This window comes from Acipenser ruthenus, chromosome 14 (assembly GCF_902713425.1).
Source record: "Acipenser ruthenus chromosome 14, fAciRut3.2 maternal haplotype, whole genome shotgun sequence".
Taxonomy (NCBI): Eukaryota; Metazoa; Chordata; class Actinopteri; order Acipenseriformes; family Acipenseridae; genus Acipenser; species Acipenser ruthenus.
The window spans coordinates 12,285,631-12,298,884 of record NC_081202.1 but is presented as its reverse complement, the minus strand read 5'-3'; the positions used below and the strand labels follow the sequence as shown (position 1 = coordinate 12,298,884).

Sequence of the window (13,254 nt, the reverse complement as noted above, 5' to 3'; positions counted from 1 at the left end):
TTCAGACTAATATTATTATGAAGGCAGGGCTAAAGGAGGTCTAAATAAGACCAAGTTTTTGTACAGTGGTTCAAATTAGCATTACAGTTAAAATATAAGGCTGTAGTTCTGTTGGATAAACATAAGAAACTATAGTTTAAAAGATTAACTGTTTAGTTTTAGATTGAGTTAGTAAAAGACAATTTGGGTTCAATATTATTTAAGTAACCAGATGGCAAGAAAGTTTTTAGTGTTCCTAAATTTTATGACAACTTGAAAGGTGTTTTAAGGGAAGTGGCACCTCTGTCTAAACATCCTTTCCCACAGTTTAAACTTGAAAGGAAATAGGCAAAAAGCTTACTCCTTCCTCTCTTTTCAACTATAGTTTCACTGCCTTGTACACGCAAAGGAATAGAAGGAGAGAGATAGGGACATTTTACATTTGATTATTTTTGTAGCTTGAAACACAAGAGACACAACTATAAACGCATGATAAATACTTGCACATATTGTAATGACCATAGATAACATGACAGTTTAGGCTTGGGCATATACGGAGTTCATACCCAGCGAAGAGGACATCAGTTAGCTCAGGGTACCTCGTGGGCGACCCTGTCGCGGTAGGTCCCCCACATTTTTATTTCTAAAAGTGGCGTAAGGATAACTGCTGGAATAAACATAAATCGCACATTGCTGGAGGAACCGATGCGCTCAAGAAATAACATAGGTTAAGCACGAAAAAAAAGGGGGGTCACACACTTTACGACACATACACAAGACCCTCCACAGGGTGCTCGGGGTGACTGAACCCACAAAGAGAAGGAAGGAAGGGGGGGCGAGGTCAGTGGCTACTTAATCAAGACGCACTCAGCTCAGCTCACTTTTCTCTTTCATTCAGACTAGTATTGGAGACTTGTCGATCGAGGAGCCCTGGAGGATCAAACCTACAGTATTGCATTATATTATTTTGTTTTGTTTTGAACTTAAGTTTTGCTCAGTGCAGTTCGCATATGAAAGTGTGATCTGTACTGTTTTGCTTTGAGTGTTCTTTTTGTTTCTGGAATTAAACTGCATATATAAATTGAATAAAAGTAACTAATATCTGAAGATGCATTTCTTTACATCTTGTTCACATAAAGAAACTACTCACTACTTTTAAAAACTACTTCAAGTTCATGCATACCCCATAAGTCAGCATTAAAAATCTGTACTGTATTTATTGGAAGTACTTGTGACTTCAAGGTAATGTTACAATTTACTCAGTATTTAAATTTGAGATTAAAATTATTCAATTACCCCAAAACATATCTGGAGCGCTGGTTATAACAGCTAATTTTTTTTGTTTACCTTTTCAACAGTACAATATACAGTATACAGTAGCAACCCACGACAAAAGCAGCTCTCCACATGCCTGCCAGACTTTTAAAGCGAGGACTGGCGACTTCACACAGCCAAGGCATGAACCTGCGCTCCCCTGAGTAACCCTGCACAACACACGGCTGTGTTTTTACCAGGCGAGCCACTTTGGGGACCCCAGAATGCCATGTTTTTAGCCATGGCTACTGCCCTACTACTTTTTATTCTTTTTGCTTCTTGGTCTGGACAATTACCTTGCAATCAATACCAGGTGTTTATTCAGTTTGCTTGAGCAAGTTCTCAAAGCAGTGTCATTCGAACACACACCCCTAATATGTCGATTGCTCTCAGTAATTGGTACTCTCATGATGCGTGCGTTTAGCCTGGCTCATTAAAACTAAGACTTCTGTTTCAACACCTTTTGCACTAGTTAAATGGGAAGTGTCTGTGCGCAAGGCAGACCGACGCCCTTGGAGGGACATGGCACTCGGATGATTGTACAAATATATACTAATGTAAAATGACTTTACTTTGTCTGCCAATTAATAATATACAAGTGACCTATTTTGTTACTTTAAAAAAAAAAAAAAAAAAAAAAAAAACATATATAATATACACACACACACACACACACACACACAGTAGATGCTGGTTATTAGCAACCCTGATAAAGACAACTTTCATTTATTAATGACATTTTCCCAGGAACCAATCCCGTCCCATAGACTTTAATGGGAACAGAATTATGATATTAGCAACTGCACGCCACTTATTGACAACTTTATTACTAGTTGCCAGAGCTACAGAGCGCACTTGCATGATTTATGCACAGACCTCATGCAGTGTTTATAATACACTGACTTCGCAAATGCGTATTTCTGGCACAAACTGGCTACAAAGCTGTATGCAAAATTGAGCTGGATTTACAGTGGGAAGTGGTACATTGTAAAAAGCAGACAATGTTGGACAATTTCTTATTTTAAAATTGTGTTCTTTAAAATTGATTGTAAGTACAACACATATTTTTTATGTTTGCTCTACTCACTGAAGTACATCTTGTGTAATACTATTTAAGTCTACTGCCTTTTTTTTGGTTTTAGTAAACAGTTCTGTTTGGGTATTTCATGTTTCTCATGTTCATTTAACACTAACATTTAAACACATGGATTTCTGTGCCATATTTGTACAACTACAGTATAGATCGTTGTTCCATACAAATACACTTGAAAACAGGGGCTTTCCACTTATTGGCAACTTTCGGTTGTTGGGAACTGAGACGTTGTTAATAAGCAGCATCTACTGTGTGAGATATATATATTATATATATATATATATATATATATATATATATATATATATACACACACACACACACACACACACCACCCGATATATCACGGGTGTCGGGGTCCAATACAAATCCGCTGTATATCGAGGGCTGTGATATAGCGAGAGACCCATAGAAAAACAAATAGGCAAATAAATACTGTATAATCACTCCCTTGGTTTATCGGGGGCGTCAGGGTCCAGCTTTTTCTCATTTTTCGTGTAAAAAGCAGCACACCGTTTTAATTCGTAGCGTAATTGCTTCTCATCAACTTCAGTCTCCAATTAATTTCATGAGTCTTCCTCTCCTTTCCCAAATGCACAAACCCACTGCATTGAAAGAATCAATTCCCAATATAGGAGGCTTGTTGCTAGGGAGCTGACGTCACTGCCCTGTGACTTTTGCTAGTGCATTGCTGCCACACAAACACCTCGTTGGCTAAAATAAAAACCACTTCAGCAAGTAGATATTTAATTTGCTTTGTGTTATTGTTCAATGCGTGTGTATATGATAACAGTATGATATTAATGCTGTTTTTAATTGTTTTGTATATTGTTGTTTGTAATGTGCAGTACGAAATAAAACGAACAGTAATTCTGTGCCTATGAATACTGCAGCTAAGGCATATGCAGTTAGACAGTAAAAATGGGGAGTCAACTCCAGGACCGCAATATATCCGAATGCACAGTATAGCGAGGGGCGATATAATGAGGGGTGTGTGTGTGTATACACTACCGGTCAAAAGTTTTAGAACACCCCCATTTTTCCAGTTTTTATTGAAATTTAAGCAGTTCAAGTCCAGTGAATAACCTGAAATGGTACAAAGGTAAGCGGTAAACTGCCAGAGGTTACAAAAAAAAGTTTAGGTTACCAAAAACTGTAAAATAATGTACATTTCAGAGTTATACAAAAAGGCCTTTTTCAGGGAACAAGTAATGGGTTAACAACTTACAGCTGTTCTACAGCAATGGAAGTAAATTAAGCCTTGAAAGTTGATGCTAACAACATACCTCCAGGCTATGTCAGAACTACCTTAGAAGAAAAGAACAAGACAGTAGGCTTCAAATCATGGCATGGCCAGCACAGTCTCCAGACTTAAACCCCATTGAGCTGGTTTGGGATGAACTGGACAGAAGGGTGAAAGCAAAGCAACCTACAAGTGCAACACATTTGTGGGAACTTCTGCAACAGTGTTGGGAAGAACTTTCCGAACAATATTTGATTTCCATTGTAGAAAGAATGCCACGAGTGTGTTCGGCTGTTATATCTGCAAAAGGTGGCTACTTTGAGGAGTCAAAAATTTAAATTAAATTTTGTTAAACAAAACGATTCCATGATTTCTTTTTTTATCTCCAATTGTTTATTTGTTCTATGCTTTAATTTCAGAGTACATTGAGACATTAAACTGCGTAAATTTCAATAAAAACTGGAAAAATGGAGGTGTTCTAAAACTTTTGACCAGTAGTGTATAGTATAATATATATATATATATATATATATATATATATATATATATATATATATATATATATATATATATAGAAAGTAAAACATGCTGAAGTTAATAGCCATAATATATTTTATATAAAATTATTTTCATGTAACTTGGTAGAATTACCCGCTGTACTAATTTGGTGACACTCAAATTACAAAAACTGTACAGTTACACTCTATGCAAAGCTTATTATCTCAAATACGGTACAGCTTCTGGCAGCTAAATGCATTTATGTAATGTGTAGAGCTTCAGAAGGAATAATTTTTATCACTTTTTAATGACTGATAAATCTAAAATCTACTTTGAGCGCTAATACTATGCACAAAAATTGCACTAATCTCCAAAAAGGAGCGAGTAGTTGCTTTGGTATAGTTACTAGCCATTAGGCTTCAAAAGCCATCTTGTATAAAATGGATATATGTGGAAAAACAATAATTCCATCCTTATTTGCCTCTTTAATTTTCCATTAACCATCCAGCTAACATCCTCTTATCTCACTCAAGTTGCAATAAGCACTGCTGACCTCAGCATGTGCCCAAGACATCAGAATAATAAACATACACCAACTGTCTATTTCAAACACAATTCCACAAATGAGTGCTAAATGAATGTGGTATCTCTAAAAATTAGGAAAATAATTAAAGCTCACATTGTGGAAAAGTACTGCTAAATTTTACAGGAGCGTGCAAGGCTCTTGGGGACGCGGGTACCCATGTCCTTTACTCGTGCATGGTTTGTCTGGACTCTCAGGTTTACAGTTTTCTGCGTCCCACGGACATCAATCTGTCAGTCTGACATTGGCATCCCTACTGCAGAGTTCTTTTTTTTATGGTTTTATGGTATGGTATTTCAGTCTAAAAATAGGTATTTCACGATTAAACAATATTTATTAAAGCAGAATAAATTGCATTGTCACATTCAAAACTGATTATTTTCTCTAGTTATTACACAACAAATGTTCATAAATATTTAAATGCTTTAAGGTTCTGGAGCATTTGGTCTCATTTAATATTGAGAGCAGAGGGGATGTCTGGTTGAGTAGAATGGTTGGTTGTCCTTTAATCTTTATAAATGTTGCTTCTATTGCTATGCCTTTTTGTTCTTCATTCTTTTAGACAGAAAAAAACCTCTGTTGGTGTCAGTGTTTTTTTCTTATTAATCAAATCAAATGTGTATCATAACATTTACACTTTGTACTTTTATTGGGACCCCCCAAAATTTTTTCTGCGACCTTCTGTTTTTTTTTAGTTGAGAGTTCTGGACCCTCAACGGGACAGTTTGAGAGCCCCGAGCGTTTGAATGTTTTTTAAATCTTAAGTCACAGCAGTCTGATGCCACGTGCACCATCCTGCAGGGTCTCTAAGGAAACCCAAGCCTGCTGTTCTATGTAAATATCATTACTTGGTCCCACAGCGACGACGCTCACAGAGCAACCCGCTGACACTTCCCCACAGTTCCAGCACTGCAGCTGCTTCCTTCTTTCCAGTAGTAAAACCACAGCAATTAGAAATCAGTTTACACCTGTTACCAACAATAGCAAAACAAAAACATACTGCATTACTTAACCCAAATCAATAATGAATTCATTAATATATCAAGATTAACAATTATTTTGCAAATCTAAATGCTGCCGAATTCAATTTTACTGTAATCTCTCAAATAATTTAAGCTGTGTCATATTACAATTGACGAATATCTGGCTTCAAATTCTGAGAAGCAGTTAGCATATACCTATACCTATATTCATAGCAACACATTTTTGCAACTAATATCCATGGAACATTTCATTACATTTGTATAGTTGCCAAAATATAACCTTAACAGGCCAATCAGCTGTTAGTACTGTGAGAAAGACAAATAGTCCCAGAGATGATGCAATTATACTGAAACGTAAGTGATTTATATGAAGACGTTGAAATACTACCAACAAAATGTGTTTTGATTTATTTGTGTGTAAAGCATACAATACAATAGCTACTGAGACAAATACACTTTTTTGTATTATAGATTTATGTTGTTCATCGACTACCACAAAAAGTACAGTCAAGGTTTTGACTTGGCAAAGCTAACTTCTGGTGTGGGGTCTTCTTCGAGCTAATAAAAACCAAAACTGCACGTTACGAGACCATTAGTCAAAACATTTTCCTGTATGAAAGATGCACATGTTATGGTAAACATGCATTTGATTTGTTGCAATTGGTGAAACAAAAAAAAAGGCTGAACCCTTTCTACACTGCAGTCCATATTGTAGTGTTATACTTCTGATAGAAGTCACATGAAGAACGCAGAAGACAGAGGAAATACTGTAGTTGGAAAATGTGATCTACAAAGCAACAGCAATATAAGTTATGTAAAATTAACTAGAATTACTCCTCTGTATGTCCTTTATCCAATGCCTAGATTGAATCCATACAAATAAAAACTAATGTGTAAAGTTTCATAAATATTAGAAGAGAACAGAGATTATTAACATTTAATACTGAGATTACATTACTCACCACTTCATCAGCAGTGAAGTCAATGAACCCAGGGAGTATCAGGAAATCACTGTAAACAGAAAGAACAGGAATTCAATTCAAGGGCCAAAATCAGTACACTTCACAGTACTTTTCCACCGATGTGATGAGGTTGAGTGTGGCGTCAGCAGCTTTGTTGAAGAACTGCAACTAAAGGGTTAAAAGTATTCGGTTGAAAAGATTATCAACACAAGGATGCTTAATAAATCAAAGAAAAAGTGGTTATATTACTGCCATACCTTTCCCAAATCATGTATTGATTTTTCTAGTATTTCACAATATTTTTTCTTAAAATTGTAATTGTTTTTGCACATCCTTGTTTTACAAAGTTTTGGTAAATGTTAAACTTTTTTTTATTATCTCTTGTTAAGAAGGCAAAAAAAAACTACACTCGCTGGTTCTATTTTTTTAGCATCTGGGCTTTAAATTTCAAGACTTTTTGCTATTTGGCACTGGGGCTGAAATACACAGACGGGCGAGTGCACAGGATGAAAGCAACTCCTTCACTTGGTGGCAAAGAGCTTGGCAAATATCACCCACGTTCTGTGTGCTGATCATTCAAAACGTGCCTCCACCCTGAAAGAATGGGCCAGGCATGTTAACTCTAAATGGGCTTGTGTGCCTTTATTGGTTCCCTGGCACAGTAGCACACAAATGAGAGACAGTGTGTTTCCTATGCAGCCAACATTTATAAATCATAAAATCTCTGTGCCATCATTTCTTCAGAATCTGTCTGAGTTTTTTTAACTAATGATTTATTTATTTTTAATACTTATATTCCCAAATTAGCAATATAAAAACACACAAAATAAGTAGATACATTGGTATATAAAAACACACAGATGAGAAACACCACTACACTTAAATATAGATGTAAGCATCTGCAGCTCATTAAAATGTTTTAAAGTAAACCATTTATATGGCAAAGAGTATGCTACCCTAAAACCACAGACTGCTCCTCCTATTCCCAGCATGTCCTTTAGCTATAAACAAAAATCCTAAAGTAAACACAAGTTTTGGTTACACCTAGCAAAATGGCACCTAGCATATTCTAAACTTTTGCATTTCTGCCTTTAATTTGATTTTTTTTAACAGCTTTGTGTTGAAAAAATATTGATGTGTATCAGTACATACACTATATAAGAAAACACACCAATAAAGCAATGTACAGTAAAGACAATCTAACATTTATTAAAAAAAGTGATAACACATTTAAAAAAAAGAAAAAAGAGCTCAGCGGTATCCTTAAACCACACAATCTGTCTATGAATGCAGGTCCAGGCACCCTTCTTATTTGCCAACACCAAATGCTCCAGATTAAGCTTACCCACCCAAAAATAAAACAGGTTACTAATAATAAACTGCAGCTTAAAAACTGTAAATGGACAGAATCATTTCATGTCTATCAGAATCAAACACGCATCAGTGATACAGAAGCTTTCTGTTTTTTATCAGGTTCCATTTCAGAATTATTGTGCACCTTGAAGATCAACTATTTAGGATTTCTTCATGTTTTCCTCTCATATGGATACATGGTACCCAACTCAATTACCTTTCTTGCTAAAGGGAACCTAAATATGAATCAGAAAGGAGTTACTCCTTGCACTGGCTTCACGTCATGTTTGCAATCACAACATTTGTATTTACCAAAGTAAGGGACTAACAGAGCAGTTTAATTGTGATTTTTTTGTTTTGTTTTTTTGAACATGCTGCAAGCATAGCCATTTAAAGTGCACCAAATGCAAGCTCTAAGGGTACCTTTCAGACATCATTAACTGAGCAGCAGTCCATCACATTGTCTGCAATAAGACAGCCATAGAAGATGGCAATGGCAAATACTGTTCTTGTTTGATTACCCTATAGATATGTACCGTAGTGTGTAACTCAAATAGTTTCAGCGATAGATGTTGAAAGAGTGGTAACAGATTTACTAAACACAGGGAGATGCTTAAATAGGAAAGGTCACCGACTACCCCGAAGGGGCAAAAGAATAACCCTGAGAAGACCCAATGAAACACACAAATACAGTTATGCTTAGCTTAGTTTTTTTGCAAGCTGACTTAAAAGTATTGATCTAGACAGTCATCGCTTGCACGGTTATGAGGATTCAGGTTAACAGAATTGAAGTGGGATGTCTTAGATCAGAAGAGCATGAAGCAAGTGAGTTCTCAGAAGCAGAATGATTCCTTGGTTATTTACACACACAACCCAAAAGTACTACTAGAATAGAGTGAAAAAAAGGTGAGACATTTCTTTTTCCATGGAAATTGCCTCCATGTTGCCGAGATAGAAACTATGGGAAGGCAAGCCCTTATAGAAAAAACAGGTTGTCAGGATGTAAACATAGCACAGAAACAGAATGCATGAGTAAACAGAACTCTGTATTTCAGTACCTCTAGCAAGTTGCTCTTTAAAAAGGCACTGCAACAGGTAGCGGAGGATAGATTCTAGCCTAAAAACAAGCTTCAAAAACCACTGCATCTCATTGGATACCATTCAACTGTTGCTATGCAACCGATGATGGCCTCAAAAGAACATAAAAAGATTTCCTCAGAATGAATTAATCAATAATTTGACAGTTAATGTTGACAGTTCTCACACATTAAACTTGCAAGACATACTATTCTACCAAACAGATTCTAGAATATTATAATAGAACAAAAAAGAGGTTGAATCAATAGTGCACAAATGAGCCAGCAACTAGCAATCTTTTTTGTACTGTTAGTAAAGGGGATCTGCTGTTTGTTTTGTTTATGCTTGTGCTGCAAATATTGTTATCAAAGTAAAAAGGGGTGTTTGTTCCCTGTTAAACATTATATTAAATCGGTCAGAAATGTGTCTTCACCCATTACGAACAATGAGCCTCATTCACTAACTCGAGAGTTCTTTAAGGTCTGTTTGGATAGATTAAATACATGTTGGCATTCATGAAATATTTGTAGAGCGGAGGTTCCCATCATGAGGTTAATATCCCATTGTGAGTTATATACAATTCTCTGTGCTAAAATCACTATTCCAGCTAAAAGTCCTTCTAAAAAGACTCAAGGTTGACTGTGGGGGAAGTTTTTTTATTCAAATACAACAAAAGTTAGCTGGAATTATAATAAATCCTTTGGTCTTTTCTAATAATTGATCACATACACAAGAGGAAAATAATATTTCTAAATATGTAATGTAAAATGTGTGACCGAATCGGATATAATCTTTAGAAATTCTCTTCTGGTTGTGCATCGGTTTTTCAGGTATAGGTTAGTGGGTCTGGAGCACCTTCCCCAAAGGAAACAATTCTACTACTGATCAGTATCCAAAATGTTGCAAACATCATGGTAGGAAAATGAAGTGATCAAGATCCAAAGCAAAGACCTGCCATGACAAAGCAGATCTAAACGATTATTTCAGTTTGCCTTGTGCACTCCTATTATTAGGTTTCTAACATGGTAATGTTGGTACATGTCTACAGAACGTCTCTGTATTTGTTCACAGTAAAAGATACAGGGAACAGTTATTCCATGTCAGGAATGAAGGGCAATCTTAATGAAACAAACTAAATTATACTGAAGCCCTTTATCAAGCTTTAATAAATGGCCTCACATGACAGTGCTGCAGGCCTGTCATGTGAGAGTCCACACTCAGAACAATTATTACATTAAATGCCGACAAATGAACTGAACTCCAATAATTAATTTATTGCATTAACTGCATGCATTATAACTGCACAGTTCCTCCTCTATTAAACCGATTGCTTTAACTGCAGACATGTGTACTGTCATTTTAAACCACTCTCTATCAATTAAGAAACCATGTGGAATATGCTGATATTTTGGAGATGGTTAAAGGCTGGAGGGCAACTTAAGTATTTTAAAAGCACCAAAACCCACAAGCCTGAATACAATCCAATAGTATATCGCAATACAAACAACAAGTATGCATGGTGCCATTTACAATGGAACACTTTGTCACTCAGGGGTAGATGTACCAAGATGGGCCAGTCGCAGGGCAAACATACTGCTATTTGCATTTTCGTTACAACAATTCGTAAAGTATACATTTTGTCGTATGTACTAAGAGAAAATGTGTTATGAAAATAGACCCAATATACAAATTTAAATATTTGCATATCTTCTTAGCAAGATCTCTACCATTGCGAGAGTCGTGCGACATTGTTCAAATAAATAGCGGGAGCCGAGTTGTGGTTTGCTGCAGTAGAGGGTACATGAAGGATAACGTCTATACACGCAAGGGTGCAAGAATCAAAATAACATTGTTTTTGTTAAAAGTAAACATCATCTGTACAGTGCATTCTGTTCCATCATATATATATAAATGAAAGGCAGTTTAATCTCATGAGATTCTATAGTGGGGCCCCTACCATCACCCTCAAAAAGCTTTTCATAATCATACAGTAGCCCCTCGCTAAACCGAACATGTTTGTCCGACATAAGGAGGTGTCGGGTTTAAAAACGCATACACATACATTTCTAGTGCTCAATGCATTTTAAATGTAAATGTACATCACTGTGCTGAAATAACACTAATGTGTTTTGGGTAGGCTACACATTACATTATGTAAAAATATAAAATCTGTACAGTTGGCCTACGCAGTTCGCATTTTACATTGGTGTACAATGCGAATAAAAGATTTTAAATTGAAACTAAATGATTTTATGTATTTATTTATCATCATCATCATCATCATCATCTTGGACTACTTAGTAGCCTAGACAATTAACACACAATAGATCATGGTCCTATAAGATGCTCACAATGAGCTGGAGGGGTTAGCGGCACATGCAGTCTATTGCTCCCAACACGTTGGGGAAACCAGAAATGTCATAGAAATTTGTTTTCAAGGCTTGTACACCCTGACTTTTGTGAAAATTAGGTACTTGGGTGTTCGACTAAAAAACACATTGAACAGAACTGGTAACGCACAAGAAAAAACAGACTGGGAAATGCAAGCAACAATTGTGGCTGCTTCAAACGTGCTTTCAAAAGTTCTTAAATTGATGCAATTGTAAGTGTCACAATTGCCTGCAGCTTTAGTACATCTCCACCCCATTTTTGAGAATTTACGCAGGAATGCCTATAATTACATATTCTTCTAAGGTTGAAATGCAAAGAAAACCTGCTGCCACAAAGCATTCCCTAAAAAGTTGCTAACAGCATTGTGCTTGTTTAGTACATTTCACCCTAGACTTCCAACTCGTTTGCTACTGGTTTGCGACAGGCACAACACTTTAGTACATCTACCCCTCTGTGTTTTAAGTAATATACAAACCCCAAAAGGCCATGTTATTAATTCATTAGCAACCCTTTGTAGTTTTTTCAAATAAAGATGTGTTTCTCTGTGGATATAAAGAAAAAAGACAAGCCCAGAATTTGTATGTATTGATGGTGCCAAAAAGACAGCCACAAAAGAACTGCATAAAATACCCATCTTGCTATTTCTCAGCTATGTGTGCTTCTGCATTGAATTAATTTCATATACTCTCCATCAGAATCTGACAAGGTATTACAACTGACTAACAACGGAGCTCCAAGTCAGCATGAACTTCCTTGTAATAATCAAGTGAAAGTTAGAGTAAAATAAAAAAAAAAAACAGTTTACTCACTTATAAGTCAATCCATCTCCCTTTGAGCATAGCTCTTCTGCTGTGAGTCCATCAGCATCACACTGATGAGCTGATCTGCTGATCAAAACGTGTTTCCCATTATATGCGCTGTTAAATGCGCTGTAGTGGAATTGCATTGCAAGGATTATGTATAAAGGCTATATATACTTACTTGTAGGTGAGGCCATCCCCAACAGCAAAGAGCTGCTGTGCTGTGAGGCCATCTTCAGGAACATACCCTGTGCCTCCACTGATCAGGTAATCTGCCATGCTGAATTACAAAAGAAAACAACAAATTAATTACTGTGGACAAACAGAATGCTTAATTATTAATGAGAACGCTGGCTTTAAAGGCAACTTCCTTGTCTATGTGGCTGTCAAATCGTTTTCACACAAGTCAAATGATTTGGAGTAGTGCTTGGTTCCATAATAAAAGGAACTGATATTTTAACAAACCATATTCAACTGTAGTTTGGAGACACTTGCTCGTCCAGGCTCGCCGAATTAGAAAGCAGCTACAGTCTTATACTTTATAATGGGTTTAGTGGTATTCTTCGTGAATACAGAACATGTAAATGTATGTCTGCCTATCTAAAAAACATGGTAAATGTGTTTAATGTGCATGCATCAGAGCCGTATTGTTACAGAAACAGTAAAGTTTCGTCCACAACAACAATAATTAGAAGCGAAGAATATTTAATAGCTAAAATTCATGTTCTATCTCATTGGTGACCCATATTATTATCAGTGCACCTTGCAATTTGCACTTTCTTGACTTGAGTGATCAAGTAGAAGGATTATTGACCCTTTTATAACATAATAGGAGTTTGATTAACCTGAGAATTCTCACTACCAGCATATATAATGTTGGTAGATATTTACATTTTGTAGTCTTTTGACACACCCTTATTTTAAAATTTCGGTCACAAAAATGCTGGTCACCGACCAGAATTAACACGTATACGATGC

At 36.2% G+C, this 13,254-nt stretch overlaps 1 protein-coding gene across 9 annotated transcripts in view; it reads right to left on the bottom strand.

The window, feature by feature from the left end:
* Positions 1-13,254, bottom strand: part of LOC117419930 (inosine-5'-monophosphate dehydrogenase 1) — a 42,815-nt gene that overhangs the window by 22,625 nt on the left and 6,936 nt on the right. For 3 of the 9 annotated variants that reach the window (XM_058985845.1, XM_058985848.1, XM_058985851.1), the window contains exons 2-4: positions 12,458-12,556; positions 12,286-12,363; positions 6,656-6,704 (exon numbers count right to left, since the gene is read on the bottom strand). In XM_058985845.1, coding sequence (XP_058841828.1) covers positions 6,656-6,704; positions 12,286-12,363; positions 12,458-12,556 — 226 coding nt within the window. The remainder of the gene's footprint in view (positions 1-6,655; positions 6,705-12,285; positions 12,364-12,457; positions 12,557-13,254) is intronic. The other 6 variants (XM_058985846.1, XM_058985849.1, XM_058985852.1 and 3 more) reach the window with 2 other exon arrangements.